This window comes from Chaetura pelagica, unplaced genomic scaffold (genome assembly GCF_000747805.2).
Source record: "Chaetura pelagica isolate M959 unplaced genomic scaffold, ChaPel_1.0 scaffold76, whole genome shotgun sequence".
In the NCBI taxonomy this organism is placed as follows: domain Eukaryota; kingdom Metazoa; phylum Chordata; class Aves; order Apodiformes; family Apodidae; genus Chaetura; species Chaetura pelagica.
Genome location: NW_009970723.1, coordinates 8347889 through 8366307, shown reverse-complemented (window position 1 = coordinate 8366307; position 18419 = coordinate 8347889). Strand labels below are relative to the sequence as shown.

Below are 18419 nucleotides of genomic sequence, written 5' to 3'. Positions count from 1 at the left end.
TGGTGGCCTCGGGCGGCCCCCCGCTGGCGCTGCCTGCTGCCCGCGGCTCCCCGGGGGCTGCGGGCCCGCAGCAGCCCCGCACGGGCCGGGCAAGGGCTTTTCCCTCTGGTCCTGCTGCCCTGTAGAAATGAAGTTCTCGCGTGGAGATTGCAGGCGTGCAGGCATCTATCTGTAGGAAGCTGTTCTTCGCCTGACAGTGCCAAGGATGCATCCTTTTCTTCTCCCGAAAGTAACTTGCCTTCACCACTGAAACAGGAACAAGTAAAAGCAGAAATATTACCTGACCCAAATGCAAAAATACTGTATGAAGGTAAGAGACCTTAGGGATACCATTTCTCCCAACTGATGCTTTCAGTATGTATTACTCTTAGTTCTTACTTTTTTGGCCTGTTTATCTAAATTATCTGTCTGAACTTCCTTACTTTCACTGTTTTTTATCCCAGTAGTTAACACAGAATTCCTGTGGTCCCTCTAGCACATAAAGAATACTTTCAAGTTGAAATAAAATAATGTTTTGGGTAGACATGTCGATCTGAAGCTGCTGTTTGAAGGGCTTTTCTTCTCTTAACTTATGTGTAGCAGCTGAGCATTTGCCTTGCCTGCATAGTTTTTCTGGTGCACAATAAAGAGGTTGGTTGAATTTTCGTGAAGTTTTTTAAGCAGGTGTTGGGGAAGCAGCTCAGACTCAACGGCACAAACCAGCCCGTTTGAGTGATGGGAGGTGAACATCAGGAGGCAGCAGTGGGAAGCCTGCTTAAGCAGTCTCTGGGTGAGAAATGCTCATCCAACTGTCTCTTGAGGAAAGGAGATGGATACAAGGTCACCTTGGTGTTGTTACCCTGAGGAAATTGTCTCCCATTTCTCTACTTTTATATCTGAGGTTAAAAAAAACACACCAAGCTTAGAAAATTATTCTAGTATGCTGAGGAAACTTAACTCTGGATTACTAAATTGTCTTGTATGTTCAGATTCAGCTTTGAGTCCAGCCAACTTGGATCCTACAGAGCTTATTTTTGGGGTGGCTCAGAGCTGCAACTGAGATCTCTGTGTTTGTGCAGCTGGTTCTGGAAACAGTGCTGCACCAGAACTGACAGGTCAGCCAACTCCTATGTGTTTGCACCTGCAGTGCAGTTTATCTATGTGCCAGATTTTTATTTGCCAGCAGACTTAGTTTTATATATGTGTGTGTGTGGAGCATTTTGCCCAGTTGGCAGTGTATATAATGGAAAAAATGTAATTGCTAACTTTGTTTGTAACTTTAGGTGGGTTGTATCAACCTGATAGGAGGTTTGAGGAGCTTAAAGTAGCAAAAAAACAGAAGAGCATTTGTGCTTCCAGAGTGGACCTTGGTGTATATTGGTTCAGTTCTCAACAAGTTGGAAGGAAATACTTGATATCCATAGAGATTCCTAGAGAGTTCTTAATTACTGTTTAAGGTGTAACTGTTGCTAAAAACACTTTTGTTTCTGAGTCGTTGAGATGTGGCAAGACCTTCAACAATTATTGAGCTAGTCTGTGCAACCATTCCTGGAACATTAGAATCATCCTACTTATTGTGGAACTTATCTTCGTAGTTCTGGTGTGGCTTTGTCTTCTTGATACAGAAGAGAGTTACCCCAGTCTCTAGGAAGTCATTGTGCAAAGGTACAGACACAGAAAATCCCCATCCTGAAGAGTTTATAATTAGGTCAGCAGTCAGTTTCATAATTGAAGTACATGCAAGCAGTCATCCTGCAAAACAGTATTCTTGATCTAGCTACTGTGAACACCTGTCATTGGAAAAATAGATCAGTTTAGGGAAATGTATTTTTGAAAGATGCTGAGCTCTGTGACTTGTAACACTTAAGAGAAAACAAGCATAATGGTGTTTATTTGGAAACCTTACAGAGTAGGAAATGGAGCTTGATTTCTTTAGCTGTGAGAGGTGGTGGCAGTCAGAAGCCATTCTGTAATGGATAAGACATGATAGCTTGGTTGGAGTTGGCTGTGAAATACCTTCAAAGTTAAAACAACTGCAGTTCAGGCATCAGATTCAGAAGAGACACAAAGTAGTGGGCTCGTCAGGTTATGGAAAATAATAATTGCAATAGCCTTTGATCTGGAAATGATCAGGCATTTGTGGAGACATGAAAGAAGATTCTTTTTTAGGAAAGTGATGTTATCTGTTGTCTGCAGTGATCAAGGCAACAGACTGAAGGCAGGTTTGCTGGGTACTATGCTTAGATTGGGTCGCCTGAGCAAGAGTTGATGGCCACTGACATGGAGATGGAACAGAGACAAAAAATGGGAGTAGAATCTGTATTTTCCTATGTTTTCAAATAGCAATAGGTTGGCTGGTCATCTCATGCACAGTATTCTTGCATTTTGAAATATATTTTTAGAGATCTATATAGTATATTGTGGCAGCAGCTTTGTCTTTCACTAAATGCATCTGGGTCTTCTATATTTGTTTCTTAGACTGGGATGACATCCCACCTTCATCTGCTTTGGAGCAGATTTCTGAGGAAGAAGCTGTGCAGATCATTGCAGAACCAATTCTTCCCCTTCAGTCTTCCACGCTCCGAGATTATGTTGATCACTCAGAAACTCTGGCAAAACTTGTCCACCTAGGTATGTATGATATGATGTGGTCTGCCTGTATCTGGGGCTCTGGAGATTCAATAATTCATGTTTTAATCTTACTGGCTGCCTTGTAAATTTGAAAGTAGGAATAGTAGAATGTTATCCAGGGTAAATGGAAAAAAAAAAAAGGGGACTGCATGATTCATAGCAATGCCATATTAGTTGAAGACAGGGCTGACTAGTGTTAGTCCCTTAGTACTGTATATGCTATAAGGGGCCATGTCCTGCAGCTTCTGGAGGTGGGGAGCACTTTGTGTAACTTGATTGGTGTCTCTTACTTTGGGCTGGCTAAGGATGCTTTAATTTGCTGCAAAAGAGATTGCAGCTCTCAGTCCTTAGAAGCAAGGGGAGTGGTTGCTGTGCAGAGTCTTGAAAATGGGGCAAAGTAAACTGGAGAGGCAAGGAGAAAGGTACGGAAGACAACATTAGTTCTCATCAAAAAGAACTTGGACTGTGCAAGGATTACTGGTTGCCTCCTTGTTTCCCGAAAGTGCAAGGAACACTAGAAGGAGGTTGGAGAAATAAATATTTGAGAGGAGAAGATCTGGTTCTGTGCAGTAAGGAATTGCTGTGTGTGAACAAAAGGCACTTCACTGCAAAACTGTCCCCTTCCTTTGCATAGTGGAGTTAGGAATTCCTTGCACAGGTATTTCTGTGCAACAAGAGTAGGTCTCTACATGTGGCACATGCTAGTGTACTTGATTCCTCACATGCAGGATTCACTGCACATGTCTTCCTTCAAAAAATAAACTTAGGAAAAGCAACTAAAATGACTGCTTGTTTTATGTGGAATCTTTCTACAATATACCAGGTGTTGTGACTTTGCTGTGTTGAGCAACTGAAGCATGCTAAATCAGTGAAAAAAACCAACAAAAAAACAGTCCTGTAAATTTCAACGTCTTCTTGAAAAATTTACAGGAAGTAGGGGCTGTGTTTAATTAAAACAATACCTAATTTTGTTTGTTGTAGGAGTTGACTTATCCCAGGTGGAAAAACGTCAAAAGGCAGGTCAACTTTTACTGACCTTGGACTTTGAAAAAGATATAAGAAAAATACTTCTGTTTCTTAAGGATGTGGGTGTAGAAGACGATCAGCTGGGATCATTCCTGACCAAAAATCCATACATCCTTGCTGAAGATCTGGAAGCTTTAGAAACCAGGTAAGCCTTTCAAATAGCAGCAGGATATTAAGCCCCTCATCTTGAAGATCAGGTTTCCCAGTTGCCTTAACCTTGTCTGAACCTGTGTTGCTGCTGCTTCCTTTCTTACTCGATCCCTGGCTCCATATTACTGTGCCTTCCCATCAGTCAGCATTAACTGGTGGTATCAGAAGTGCCCTGATTCACCTGAAAACTGTCCATTAACAAATTTAACTGCTTATCCCTGTCTCTGCCACAGAGGAAGCAGCTTGTCATTCTAGGTCACTTGCTAGGCCACTCTGTCATCTTAGATTCCAAAATGTTGGTTCCTGAGGCTTTACCTAAACTTGTAACCTCCATTTGTAACCAATATTAATCTCTTCAGTGGAAGTGCCTTGAAACCGCTCTTCTAGAGGATATGTCTACCCAAACCTTGTAAGGTCAGCACTAAAAAAAGCAGACCATATCTCTTCTGTGTTTATTTCTAATAGCAGTAGAAGATTTTGGTGACAAGTTTTCCTGTGGTCCAGCTCAAACTGAGCACAAGACAACAATGGACTAATTTTTGTGTGTGGTCAGACTTGTAAGGCCCTAGACAGTTCCTCAGTGTCACCCAGCTTGTCTGTGCACAAGGGTAAATACCACTCTCTCAAGAAGATTTAGTATTTTAGACCAAAGCTTATTTAGTTAGCTGCCCTGTGGAGTTTGGTTTTTAGTCAGTTTTTTCTAATGTTATTACTGTAGTTTCCAAAAACACCAAGGGTGGAATTCTTTCTCTTTTTCTTTTTTAAAGAGAAGTCATTGTGTTTGTGGGTGTGGCATGGTCTAAGACATTATGGATAGCAGCAATCCATTCTTCTGTTGGAAATTAACCCCTTTTGTTCTGTTTTGTCACATGGGTGTGCACCTTGCCCACATGAGTGCAGATTTTTACTTTTCCTTCAGTCAGCTAGAGTGCTGGACTTCATCCTGCAGAGATTGAGATGCTTGTGCTGATGCTGGTCAGGTTGTGGTTTTATGCTTGTAATTGGCAGTGTCTCTTCACTGAAGCCTGTCCTTAGTGTTCTTGGATTGTTAACTTTGGGGGACTATTTCTAGAGCTTTAAAGATGAGGTTTGTATTTGTGGCAGAAAGCCATTAACTTCTAAAGAAAAATCCTCCTAAAGTTAAATAACTGGAATTAAAATCAAGATCTTTTGAAATAATGCACTGTAATAATATAAATGTATTGTTTTAAATAATAATTAATTCTTTGTTTATCTGAAATAACTTAATGTAGGTATTGAGCCCATATTTTCATTAATCCACAGTCACTTTTTGCAAGGGTGTTTTACCCTAGAGGAATGGTGTGGTGACTTGTAACTGCATTCCAGTCTTCCTTCTTGTTGGTTTATGGGTACAAACAGCTGCTCTGTATTCCTTTGCCAGATTTTTGCAGTTGGGATCCCACTGAGACATGAGTTTTCAGGTATCAGCACCAGACTATGGGGTGTACTTTTTTCTTATTTTTTTCCTTTTTTCCTCTTATCTGTGTGTGTTTTTTGGTTGGTTGTGAGGTTTTTTTTCCAGTTATCTGTGCCTTGAAGTCAGAGATCCTAGCTTTCTTTACTCATGTATCATATCAGTTTCATGTGTACCTATAAGAATTTTGATTCTGAAAAGGAATTACTATACTTTTGATTCATACTTCCATTAGGTGTGTTGATCATAGAAAAAAAATTGCAGGGAAATGGACTTTTAAAATTACTCCGGACAGGCTTGCAATAATTTAGCAGTTCTTCTACAGAACAAACTGTGTGTGTGTATGCACTTTGTAATGAACTCAAAACATCTTGTTCTTTAAAAAGTCCAGAAAAGAAAGTCTTTCTGCTTGGCTCTTGCACGCAGTAGCTGTCCAAGGCAGATATCTGAAAATATGGCTTTTTGGAAACAAACACATTAGTAGACTCATGTCTAACACAGACCTGACTTTTCTTCATTCTCCTCTGTTCTTCCATCCTCCTGTGCAATAAGCAGCCTTTCAGGAAAAAATAAATCCAAAAAGAACCTTTGTCATTTTTCAGCATTAGTTTTGAGTCTAAATGTCAGAGTTGCTTGTACTCTTCTGAAGAGACTATTTTTTGCTATGATAAACTCTAACATTCTAACTCTCCTGCAAAGTCAGATTTTCAGTGAGTGTCCTGTGGGACTGCCTGGTTAGCAAAGTAGGGGCTGAACGTTTCCTGCAGCTTCATTTTTTTCAGTAAGCTTATCTCTGGCTCTGGTGAATGCTCTCCTGCAAGCTTTAAAGTAAGTGTACCATGGCAGGTGTATAGCAGGCTGTGAAGTGAATGTGTCTGATAGCTGTCTTTTTAAAGCCGAGTATCACCTTTGCATAAACACTTCTGTGCAGATGGACATGGTATTGGTTACATCACTCTGGAATGTTTTATTGCTATGGATTCCAGGTTGCCAGGAAACAAAACACAAATTTCAATAGATTTGGCACTTGACTTCAGATAAACACTGTAAAAGTCAAAACATTCCATAATTCATAACAATTCTGACAGTTGCAAATCAGTGTCTGCACTGCAGCTGCACCAGATGCTTTGTTTTATGGTATTGTTAATGATGACTTAAAACTGTTAACATGCTACATAGAACTGCTGACCCCTGTAACAGAATGAGAGCTAACACTCTCAAACTTATCTCCAACCTTGGTCAGGTTACATAATTATGCTTCTTTAATATATGTTTCTAGAATCAGATTATCACAATCTTCCCATCCCTCTTTTAACCTTCCTGCCTTTTTAGGATGCAAAGAAATTCTTCAGGTGTGAATCTTAATGACTTGTTAACAGAAAACAAGTGGAGAGGGGTCAGGCTAACCAAAAGGTTTTATTTTTAATTTGCCCTTTTAGCTATGTTCCTAGGATGCTTGGCAGTTGCACCCTTGAAAAATTGACTGGAAAACGTATAGTGTAGCCAAGTTGCAGCATTCAAAATATAATGGGATAATTTTTGAAGGGCCATTGTGTATTGTTATGTTCTGCATTTCTTCCCCTCCGAATTCCTTGTCTCTGAGGCTCCTGCAGCCAGTTCCATCAATGTTACCTGGAGCCTAGGTTGCTACATTCTGTGTTGAGATGGCTGCTGCATTAGGGGACTGGTCCTTCAGAGCTGGTTCTTTGATCTTCTATCTAGGGGGTTTTGGCTTGTGATGACTTCACTTTTGAGGGTTTGTGGAAAGAGGTTGTAGTGACTGGAAGGTATTTTTAATCTCCACAAGATTAGATTTAATACACAGCCTATCTTTTGCTGAATATCTTCCTCTGCAAAATATTCTGCAATTTATTTAGTATCTTAATTACTGCCAGATAAATTCAGTTCTTCTATGCTCTAAGTTCACTTGACAGAAAATACTTCTGAATCTGCTTACCTATAACCAAAGCAAATATTTTCAAAATGTGCTTTTTTTCTTTCTTCTTTTTGCTAAATGATGGCATGTGGATTAATCATGTCTCTATTTTGTGGGCTGTATTTCCCTCCATTAAGTTTTCTGGGAGCTGCAGTAATAATCTACTGCTAGTAGCACTTGAAATAGGATTTCACTTTAACTGAATTCAAAAAAGTTTGGAAAAAGTTTTGAGTTGGAAAGAGAAAAAAAAACACCAAACAACCCAAAACTGTTAAACATAAAAACTTTGGTCAACTCCTCCTTTCTGACAGCCAGGTGTTCTGAAACTGAATCTGTGGACCAGTGACTGAAAGTAGGGACCTATTGTAACAAAAGTAACTTCAGTTGATTTAGAAATGTCTTTGGACAATGTCTCTACAGATGGCATTATTGTATGATATTTCTACTCCAGTGCTATTGGCAAAACAGGGATGTATGAGGTATACTACTCTGTTCTTTCAGCAGTAGAAATGGAATTCATTAAAATAGCAAAAGGCTGTATATGTCTTCTTGTCCATACCCTATGATGATCTATTAATGTGTTTGCAATCTAGGAAACAGGCTGGTAGTTAAACATAGGTTAACATAGTTATCTGCTTAAGTACAGCTGGAAGGAATTAAAATCTGTCTTCAGTATTGACATTCTGCTCTGAGATTTATTTTACTTCTAATTAATTGGAAGGGATGGTATTTTGCTTTTATGATAACTACAGATTTCACCCTAATTATTTTTGGCAGGGTTGCATGTTAATGCTAGAACATCTGTCTGTTTATAAGATATCACTGAGGAATTTAAGCATGTACTGAATAAATGGAAGCAATAAAATTTTCATCACTGGGTTTTATTTTGTTTTTGTTCTCTTTCTAGAGTGGCTTACCTAAAATCAAAAAAATTTGGTACAGCAGAAATTGCTCAGATGGTCTCAAGAGCTCCATATTTGCTGTTGTTTTCAGTGGAAAGACTGGATAACAGACTGGCTTTCTTCAAAAAGGAACTTGGCCTCAGCGTAAAAAAGGTAAAGATTATACACTGAAGTCTTTAGGTGCTTTGTAAATTAAAATAGTAGGGCCTTGGAACACAAATACTTCAAGTGTTTGGAAGCTATTCACAAACATTAGTGACGTTTCCAATGGTTAACACTGAGTTACAGAAGGATACCATGACTTTAATAGTCTGTAGAGGTAATATGGACATCTAACATTCAAAGGTTGAAGATGATCTGCTGCAGGTTATCTTCAAAAAAGCATGTGTGTGTCCATTTTTATCACGTGGTGGGTCAGAGGACTGAATCCATAGCTGGAACAGTAAGCAGCCTTTTTAACTTCTAGAAAATTAATTGGCTCTCCTAATCTCTTCAGGATACTGTAACACACTTAACTCATGCATGAAAAAATAATCTAGTCTCTGAATATCGTATCAAACTAAATGTCAAATCATATGCTTAGATCACCAGGGCTAAGCCCTGGATTTTCCTGTGAGAGTGCTTACCACATGAAGTGCTTAGGAGATATTTAGCACCATGCTTTCAGAGGAGGTTGTAGCTGGAGTTTGTCAGAGTAAGCGGGCACTGTTAGTTGTTCCCTGCGGTAGCTGGGGATTGTAACAAGTGTTATGTTTTAAGTGGAAATTGGTGTTCTTCTGTTGGCTTCTACTTTCTGAACAGTTACAGCTGCTGCAGTGCCTGTTCCTGGCCTTTCCAGGCTTGAGGTGAGAGACCTCTCAGGAAGAGGGTTTAGTCACAGCCTACTGCTGAGAGCTAATTACAAGTAATCACATGGATTAGGGGATGTGGAGTAATGTGTTGTATTGTTGTAATACTGTGGTCTAACCAGATCCCGAGGTAGACAAATACCACTACAGCTCAAAAATCCCCTTATAGTCTCTATCAAGTAGTGTTTTGTTAACTTGTTTCTTCCCACCTTTATTTATTTATTTTTTTTAACTTGAGAACTGAGAGTGGTTGGGCACTTGAGCATGTTTTCTATTTTTTTGTACTGTTTTACTCCCTCTTCAGCTCTGTTTCCCAACAGCTAAGTAATTTTCCAAACGAACATATTTGAGTAACTTTTTGCAGCTCAATATGTTGCTGTTTCATGCAAACTCATCTTTGGGTAGAGATAAAATGAAATGCAATTGAAAGTGCATCCTTCTTCCAACTGGAAAAAAAAATAATAAGTTTATATGAGATCACTTTCTTTCACAGATCGATTCACAAACAAGCTTTTACTAACCATCTTTCCTTTGTGTGTTTTCCCTGATTGTAGACAAAGGATCTGGTAATTCGTCTTCCAAGGCTACTGACTGGCAAATTAGAGCCTGTAAAAGAAAATCTCCAGGTGAGCTTATTAGTAGATATTGGAAGTGTATATTGTATATCCGCATAGTTTAAGAGTTGAGAGAGGATAACTCCTGGAGGACAATCCTGTACAGACAGATTTAATGATACAATTTTAGTGAAGACACAAAATAACAGAGCATTTTGCCAAACATTTTCTTTTCTCCTATACCTTGCAAGCTTATAGCATACATGGAGCAGTATCTTACTCTGTCTTCTAATCCAATGTAGGTTAGAAACTTTATCTGTATCCCTTCCTGCCAAAAGTTGCTATCTGATGACACAAATTGTTACTCCTTTCTTTACAGTGAGTGAAAAATAGGGCCTGCTTGCTCCTTTTTTTTCTTAATTAATATGTTTTTTTGCTAACTTGGATCACCATGAGGATTTAGGAGCAAGAAATGTGCAGTTGATTATTTTCCTCTTGGCAGGTAGCTAGTCTGCCAAAATGTGCATTTGACACCTATTGTCTGATAGCAGATGGTCATTATTAACAACTGTTGGGTAAATAACTTCAAACCCACAGGGACTCCTTTCCCCTTTGAAAATGTAACTATGTATTGGTTTAATTATTGTGCTCTAAAGCTATCTAGGCCAAAGAGCATGATGTAGTGTAACAATTTATGAAATCCTATTATCCTATAACGCATAACTATGAATTAAAATATATAATTTTTAGACAGACCCACTGTTCTGAAACTATTAAACACTGGGAATCTTCCAGTCTGAAATGTGTGTGTGGTAAGGGAGGAGACTGGAAAGTAGCAGATTGTTCCAATTAATAGTGCTTTCCTTTTAATGAATATTGTTTCCACAGGGTAGGGATTTGGTATATTATAATGAATGTGGTTTTAAAATCCTCACTTCTATATGATTATCTTGTCTATCTATCAAAAAGTGTATAGTGTAGCATCCTTATTTTTAACATGTTCTAGAGTGAAAGAAAGGATTTTTAGGTCCTCACTATTTGAATCTGCTGATAACTTAATAGCTGCAGCATTCCAGGAGGTTGGATGTCTCAGATTCAGCACTTGGGTTCAGACCTCTGTGTCCTAAGCTGGTGGTGGGCAGGCAATACTCAGACAGAGAAACCATATAGCAGCAGTTCAGAAGTGATCTGGTGGTGTCCCTCATTATGAGTGGGCTGTTACTTAAAACTGCTGGTCCAGATGATACTGGTTGTTAAAAGATAGCAGTCATGGACTAAATGAGCTGAAGAATGGCTTCTTACATCCACTGAAGGTTTCATCAAACACAATTAAGAGAGTCACTGATATGGGAAAACTGGAAAGTTTGTATTGACACTGCTTGTTGTGGGTATCATGCAGAGTATGTTGAGTGTTGCTGTGGTTCACACAATAAGGACATCAGCAGATGTGGTCTAGAGGGTCACTGAATATGAAATATGTTTGCTGCCAACTGAGCGCAGTCAAAGCAACTTACATTGAGCTCACCATTAGTGTCAAGAGAGAGCTGGTCCATTTCATAGGGAAGGAGATAAAAGCTCAAGATTATTGCCACAATTACCTTTACAGTGGGGCCAGCTATATATGTATCTCCCCTGATTTAACATCAGGTCTTACTCTCGGTTGTGTATCTTAATGCAGTAAGTTACCCCTGCCAACTCAGATCCAGGTGGTGGAAGACACCAGTGAAGTGCAAACACATCTCTTCATACTTGAATGCTGTCTGAGTTGATCAGTATTTCTTGTGATGCTCAAATATTTATAAAGCAGATAAGGAAGAACCAGGAGTTGAGAGGTGTGCTTAAAGTCACCTCTAGAAACAATTCCCTGTAAGGATTTGGAAGTCCTAAGGTAGCATCAAAATGCAGATTCTAAGCCGTTGACTTTGTATTTGTCAGGAAGTTTTGGAAAGGAGCTGCAGTCTTGGCACATCAAACTGAAAAAACAAAAAGCACCACCTTTTTGCCAGCTGAAGTACCTGAGTTGGACTTGAAAGTCTGGTTATGTTGACTGGCAAGCACACCCACTACATGACTGAAAACAAGCTGCTTGTAAATGTCACTGGAGGATAGAAGAAACGGCTGAGTTACCAGACGCTTTTGTATGCTGAATTCCTTTCTCAACAACTCAATGGACTGCTTGCCATTCTGCACTTTGGGAGGAGTACTCATGATTTTATTGAAAAAATGTGTTTTATTTTCCTTTTGGGAAACCATAATTGAAGACGAGGCAGTCTCTGAAAAAGACATCTTACTTTAGACATTAACCAAATGTAAAATAAATTGAACGCACCTCATATTCTACACATCATTTTCAGATTCAACAGACTTTATTTGGAGACTAAAGGACTGAAATTATACTCCTTCATATAAAAATAAAACTTGGCTACATTAGCAAAAGAAATAGTGCATTAACAAAAGTAGTCACTAGCTATTTGATTGCTGTGTTTTACAGAGCTCAACAGCTCCACAACCAGAAAGTCGGTCTCTTTTGACAGCTCAGTATTGAAACTGATAAAAGACTTGGGGGAGAATTTTTGTGCTAGTAACTGCCATGAGTACTGAAGCACAGCTTTTTTGTTCAAATCTCAGACAAGCTGAAAAATACATAGCATTTGCAGAAGTCCTCTTTACTGCAGGATACTCTGTAAGCAAATTACACTTTAATCCAGGAAGATAAATAATTTGCACTGTCCATGACTGAAAACAAGCTGCTTGTAAATGTCACTGGAGGATAGAAGAAACGGCTGAGTTACCAGACGCTTTTGTATGCTGAATTCCTTTCTCAACAACTCAATGGACTGCTTGCCATTCTGCACTTTGGGAGGAGTACTCATGATTTTATTGAAAAAATGTGTTTTATTTTCCTTTTGGGAAACCATAATTGAAGACGAGGCAGTCTCTGAAAAAGACATCTTACTTTAGACATTAACCAAATGTAAAATAAATTGAACGCACCTCATATTCTACACATCATTTTCAGATTCAACAGACTTTATTTGGAGACTAAAGGACTGAAATTATACTCCTTCATATAAAAATAAAACTTGGCTACATTAGCAAAAGAAATAGTGCATTAACAAAAGTAGTCACTAGCTATTTGATTGCTGTGTTTTACAGAGCTCAACAGCTCCACAACCAGAAAGTCGGTCTCTTTTGACAGCTCAGTATTGAAACTGATAAAAGACTTGGGGGAGAATTTTTGTGCTAGTAACTGCCATGAGTACTGAAGCACAGCTTTTTTGTTCAAATCTCAGACAAGCTGAAAAATACATAGCATTTGCAGAAGTCCTCTTTACTGCAGGATACTCTGTAAGCAAATTACACTTTAATCCAGGAAGATAAATAATTTGCACTGTCTAACTTGAGAGGAACTGGTATTGTGGGTATTATATATTCTTGCCTCTGTGTGACAAAGCATAGGATAATTTTGCATTAGTTTATTTCAGTGGCATATTAAACTAAGCTGTTTGCTGTAACTGGCTTTTGAAGATAAAATTGTGCTCTTTTTCAGGTTTGTCAGATTGAACTTGGTTTTAAACATAATGAAATTCAAGAGATTGTGTTTAAAACGCCCAAGATTTTAACTGCAAGTAAGAAGAGACTCAGACAGACATTTGACTACTTACACAACATAATGGGCATTCCCCACCACATGCTGACTTGCTTTCCTCAGGTGAGCTGTTAAATCTGGAAGTAAATTTTAGGTTCTTTCTGCACAGCTTTTTCACTAGTTTGGTGATGAAGGTGGAGCCTCACTGTATGCAGGACATATAAATTCTTCAAGTTTTCTGTCGCTTTTACTCCTAATCAGGATCACTTTTATTACCAGTTCAGCAACCACTGAGGATTCCAGTGTGGAAGTGCCCATCTTCTCCCCCTGGCACATGTGACAACACTGCCCCCCGTAAATTTTTAGGTTTTCAACTGAAGTGGTCATGCTTATCTTTTCTGGATTCATGTCTGCTTAGGGATTCCTTGTCCTGAAACCTCATCTAGCTAAGAGGCACAAGGGAAGACAGATGATTCAGAACGTCTGTTAATTAGATAACATATATATAAAACAATTTCTGTCAGATTTGTCTAGTATATTATATATATAATCTATATAAATACATTTTATAGGTATTAGGATCTGTAAATATAATGAAGATAAGAAAATCTTTGTCCATTAGGCAATCACATTCTCATTTATCTTTGTATTGCTGCAGCAATAGCTAAAAAATCAAAGGAGTGAAAATAGATTGGTTTCTTGATTACTATTTTGGGTTTTTTTCTGTCCCCTCATTACTGTTATTTCATCACAAATTAAAAGGTGAAACCATTACTCACTCCATCCAGTATTGACATGCAGCCACACTAGCTTCTTACAAGGAAAAAAAGAAAGCACAATTAAAGCTTCTGAACTGCAATAACTGTTTTTCCTAAAGCAAGTCTACTAGGGAATCTTAACTGTCTTATCTAACTGGCTAAAAGGTGAAAATACAGGGAAATAAAACTGCTCCCTGGGATTTTTATTACTTATCTTGCTATTTAATGTGCCTTTACTTAACAAGGATGCTTGCTATAACTCCAGACCGTGTGTCACTTCTGACATCCTTGACCTGTAAATGACCAAAGTCTCATTCACTTCCTTCTTAGTTGTCTTATTGATGGCTTTGTTGTAGTTCTCCTCTTTATTTGTTTTCCCTTTGTTTGGAAGGATAAGTGGGGAGTTTACGCTGCTCCTTGTTCTTGATGCAGTCACCCTGTCTCTTCCATGGTTCTTCCCTTCCATCCTCAAAAACTGAATCCCATCATATGGCTAGAGTAACTCAGTCTGTATATGGTGTGGCCATTAACTCATGCATTCACAAATGTGTATTTGTCTCCACCTGTTCTTGCTTCTATCCTGAATTATCATAATGCTAAAAAGAAGAGGCATACAGGATTTATTTTTTTCCTAAATAATCTCCAATTTTACAGCTGCTGTTGTAACCATCCTTCCTGTCAGCTAGCTCCATAAACAGGTTAGGATTTCTTCCCCTGTCTTCTGACTTCCCTTTAAAATTCAAGGGAGGCAGAGGAGAAATGGTAGTTTTCCTTTCTGTCCTAGTTCAAATTAGTTTGTGTTCTCATTGAGTCCTTCCTTCAGTGGTGTAGTCTCTTCCTTTTAGTAGAATGCTTGCTTTGATTGCTCTAGCATCTTTGTTTTCACCAGTATCTTCTCTACAGCAGCTTCTCTCTCTTCAGCTGTACTACTCAGAAATGCAGTTTGATCTCGTGCTTTTAAGACTTCTTAACTGTGCATCTTGTCTTCCCCATTTCTATCTCTTTTTAGATTCACTGATTTATTTTACATTTCCCTTATCATTGTTCTCACCTTTGACTGTCTACAGTTCTTTTTGTGACAGATATCTTTAAAGGTAGGCATTGGTGTGCAGCAGAAGACAAGCAGTTGTTTTGAACCAATGCCCCTGTGCCTTTTGGCTGTGTTATGATGGGAGATTCCGCTACTCACGATTTCCATTGCCACTGTGCATTTTACTCATTTGTAGTATTTGGTTTATTCCTTGTGCATCTGAATCTGTATAAATAAAAGCTTCTGATAGGGAAAGTGCTTATTAGGGATCCTTCCTGTTTCTCTTCTGAGTGTTTCCTCTGCACTTTCTCGGTTGTGATTACACAAAAGTAACATAGTTACCATATAAAACTGTCATGTTTAAGAGAGTTGTATCACTCCCTGATTCCCTTTGTGTATGTACCGCAGTATATTGTATTGAAACATTTGTTTAGAATTTAGACAATTTCTATGTAAATATAACCTACCTGATGTTTGACATAAATTAAGAGAAAAGATGCAAATTATTTGTTTTCACCCTAGATTTTCAGTTTGTCTAAAAAATACTCTAATTTTAATCAGTCAAAACTTTAGACAATGTAAAAGATTCATCCCTTTCTTTCTTAGGTTTTCAACTCAAAGCTATTACGGATCAAAGAGAGACATTTGTTTCTTACATTCTTGGGAAGAGCCCAGTATGACCCAGCACAACCCAGCTACATCTCTCTGAACCAGCTGGTATCCTTGCCTGATGAGGTGTTTTGCACAGAGATTGCCAAAGCTTCTATACAGGACTTTGAAAAATTCTTAAAAACACTTTAATTAGTAACATGTAAAAAAAATAGAATTAAGTTATGAAATAAACACATTTTATAAAACTATTCTTCTTTATGGTCTCTTAACTTCTTAATTACTGGTTTAAACTTACGAAACATCTGTAGGATGTAGTGTTTCACAGTACTATGCTTTATGGTGACTTACAAATGTATTTCAGAATGATTAAGTGAATATATGTTGTTTGCTACTAATACAATCCTTGTTGCTAATTGCTAATTTAATTGAGAGTGATACAGCACACTAACAGAAGTAAATTAAAGTGGAATCTTCTTTTTTTTTTTCTTTCATCTCTCCAAACTCTGAAATTATTGAATAAACTGTCTAGTGACTTGTTCCATGTCTCACCCTCTGTCTTCCCCCCTCACTCTCGCTCCTAAAAATTAGAACAAGATAATGCAGTAGTGAAGAAGCGATATAATTACCTGCTTTTATCAGCTAATATTGGTATTCTTTTTCTTGTATGGTAGATAGAAATACACAGTTACATATATGAAGCCCCTCATACAAACAGTAAATTTTCAACAGGCTACAGAAGTGTTTATTTGTGAAGCTGGCTGCTGAAGCAGTGAAACTGCTGTGCACTGATACGTGGTTTGATGAAAATTGGCAAACAGAATCTAGGCAAATTATACAAAGAAAATAAGATCCTCTTAGATTTCAGAGGTGTGTATAGTTGTATTTTAAGTCACTTTTCCCCTTGTCGAAAAGGGGAAGCAGTTTTTCCCCACCCCAATTAGATTTGTGTGGCTTTGGTATATAAGTAACCATATGAAAAGAGTCAGTAGTATAGACTTAGTTATCTTACTCAGTTGCAACAACTGAAGTAAATGCTAATATTAGGAATTGTGGGAGTATTAAAAGTACTTAATCCTATCAGTAAACAAATTGCATTAATCCAGAATTATCAAATGCTTCATGGTGCATTTGGTCAAAGTGAAGAAACTGACTAAAGCCAAATGCAAACTGTCTGATAGTTTATTGTTCAGAAGTTTCCATTCTTTCTGTTGAAATAGTTCAGGGAACTGAAATCCAGATGTTTTCATTTGGATTTAAGCTTATTTAATGAAGAAGTCTCAGGGTTTTAAAAGCTTAGTATTGGAGTTTAAAATACCAGTTTGAGTCAGAGTGGTGTAAGAGCCTGAAGAAGATTCTGTATGCAGACAGAACAAAATTCAAAAGGTTAACTTTCCCTAATAGGTGGGAAACAGAGTAAGGTGAAAGAGACATTTAAAGAATGAGAATAGTAGTGATCTCTGGATCACAACTTGGGTCTTTTATCCAAAATAAAAATTTCTGATTTGAATTACATCACCCAAGAAAAGGCATGTTGTCAGAACAAGCAGGGTGCAAAACAATTTACTGGGGCTAGAAACAGTAAAAAGCCACATTCATTGTCTGCAATACGTATCTGAGATGCTCTCTTTTGTCTGCTGTTCTCATGTTTCCCACTCTGTGGGTCTGGGTAGATGACTTGAAATCCTGTTCTTGGTTGAGTTGCAGAATATTAAATCTAAAGTGGTAGCTAAATACTTTCCCCATTCCTTCCTTTCAAATAAAAATATCCATTTGATATGCTTACTTAGGTTTCAACTGTATTAAATGCTAATAACAAACTATAATCTTCAAACAATCTAGTAAAAATTACTGTTTCTAGTAAAAATTCATGTTAATAGAAAGTATGTGGGTTCATAATGTCAAAGCAAAGAGTTTTGTTTTGCAGATCTACTCTGCTGTCCTTATAATGCTCTGTATTAGCATGTGACAAACCATTGTATTATGAATTATACTGTAGAATACATATGGTATTTTGAATGTCTTAAACCAGTTTTAACTGCTTTAATATTTTTAAATGTAAAAATCATTGCTGCCAGAACTAAACCAGTTTCTTTGAAATGTTAAGTGTGTGAGCTTATGCCAAAATAGCTTCCCAGAAATACTGTGAAGAAAGGAAGCATGAGATTTTACAGGAGTGCTAAAAGGAAAGGGGAACATACATGAACTTTTTGAGAATTGTGCCAAATACTTTTTGGCTTTAAGATGAAAAAAAAAACCAAACTATAGAAGAAATGTTTGGCCTAAAATTACCAAACTTATTGTAGGCTGCTGTTCTTGATAAGGGCTGGCAGCCTTTGATTAGGCCCGTTGATTAATGGAGGCTTGCTGGGAGCAGCAGGGCAAAGGCACTTGGCTCTCTGTTGCCATGCACAGCTGCTTGTCTGCAGCCACACGCTTTTGTGACTGAAATTACCTGCTCTACCAACGTTTCTAGAACCATTCCCTGTACTTACTTATTTTAAAACGCAGTGGACCATGTCTGAAGCAGCTGCTGGGGAGAGGCACCGATTGCACCTCAGAAAGCAGCCACTCACCTGGGACACCTGAGCAGGGACAGGTTCCTGCTTCCTTCTATGGCTGCCTTGGTGCTTTGCTCGCTGTGCTTTACAAGCAAATACCTTTACCTCTCAGTTTGACTCTAAGGAGCCTTCACAGCGCCCTGTTACACCAGTTGAGCTGCCTTGATGGCTGGTTGATCTGCGCCCAGGGCCTGTTCAGGTGAACTGTGGAAGCTGCGAGGGCAGCGAGTGATGCTGCTCGGAACAAGCGTTACGTTCTCTGGGCTAAATTACTGATTCTAAAGCGGTGCAAGCGTCGGGCACGGCTCAGGCCGAGGGGCGGGGACGGCTCAGGCCGAGGGGCGGGCACGGGTCAGGCCGAGGGGCCCGGCCCAGCCCGGCCCGGCGGGTCCCGCACGGCGCACGCGCCTG

At 38.7% G+C, this 18419-nt stretch overlaps 1 protein-coding gene across 1 annotated transcript; it reads left to right on the top strand.

Moving 5' to 3' along the window:
- Window positions 1–21: 21 nt before the first annotated feature.
- MTERF3 (mitochondrial transcription termination factor 3) lies at window positions 22–15698 on the top strand (the record flags this gene model as incomplete). The annotated part of the gene is made up of 7 exons (XM_010006511.1): window positions 22–310; window positions 2458–2610; window positions 3592–3781; window positions 8065–8212; window positions 9462–9533; window positions 13012–13173; window positions 15445–15698. Coding segments are annotated over 7 exons (1209 nt in total), but the record flags the coding sequence as incomplete, so codon positions are not given.
- Between the last annotated feature and the right edge of the window lie 2721 nt (window positions 15699–18419).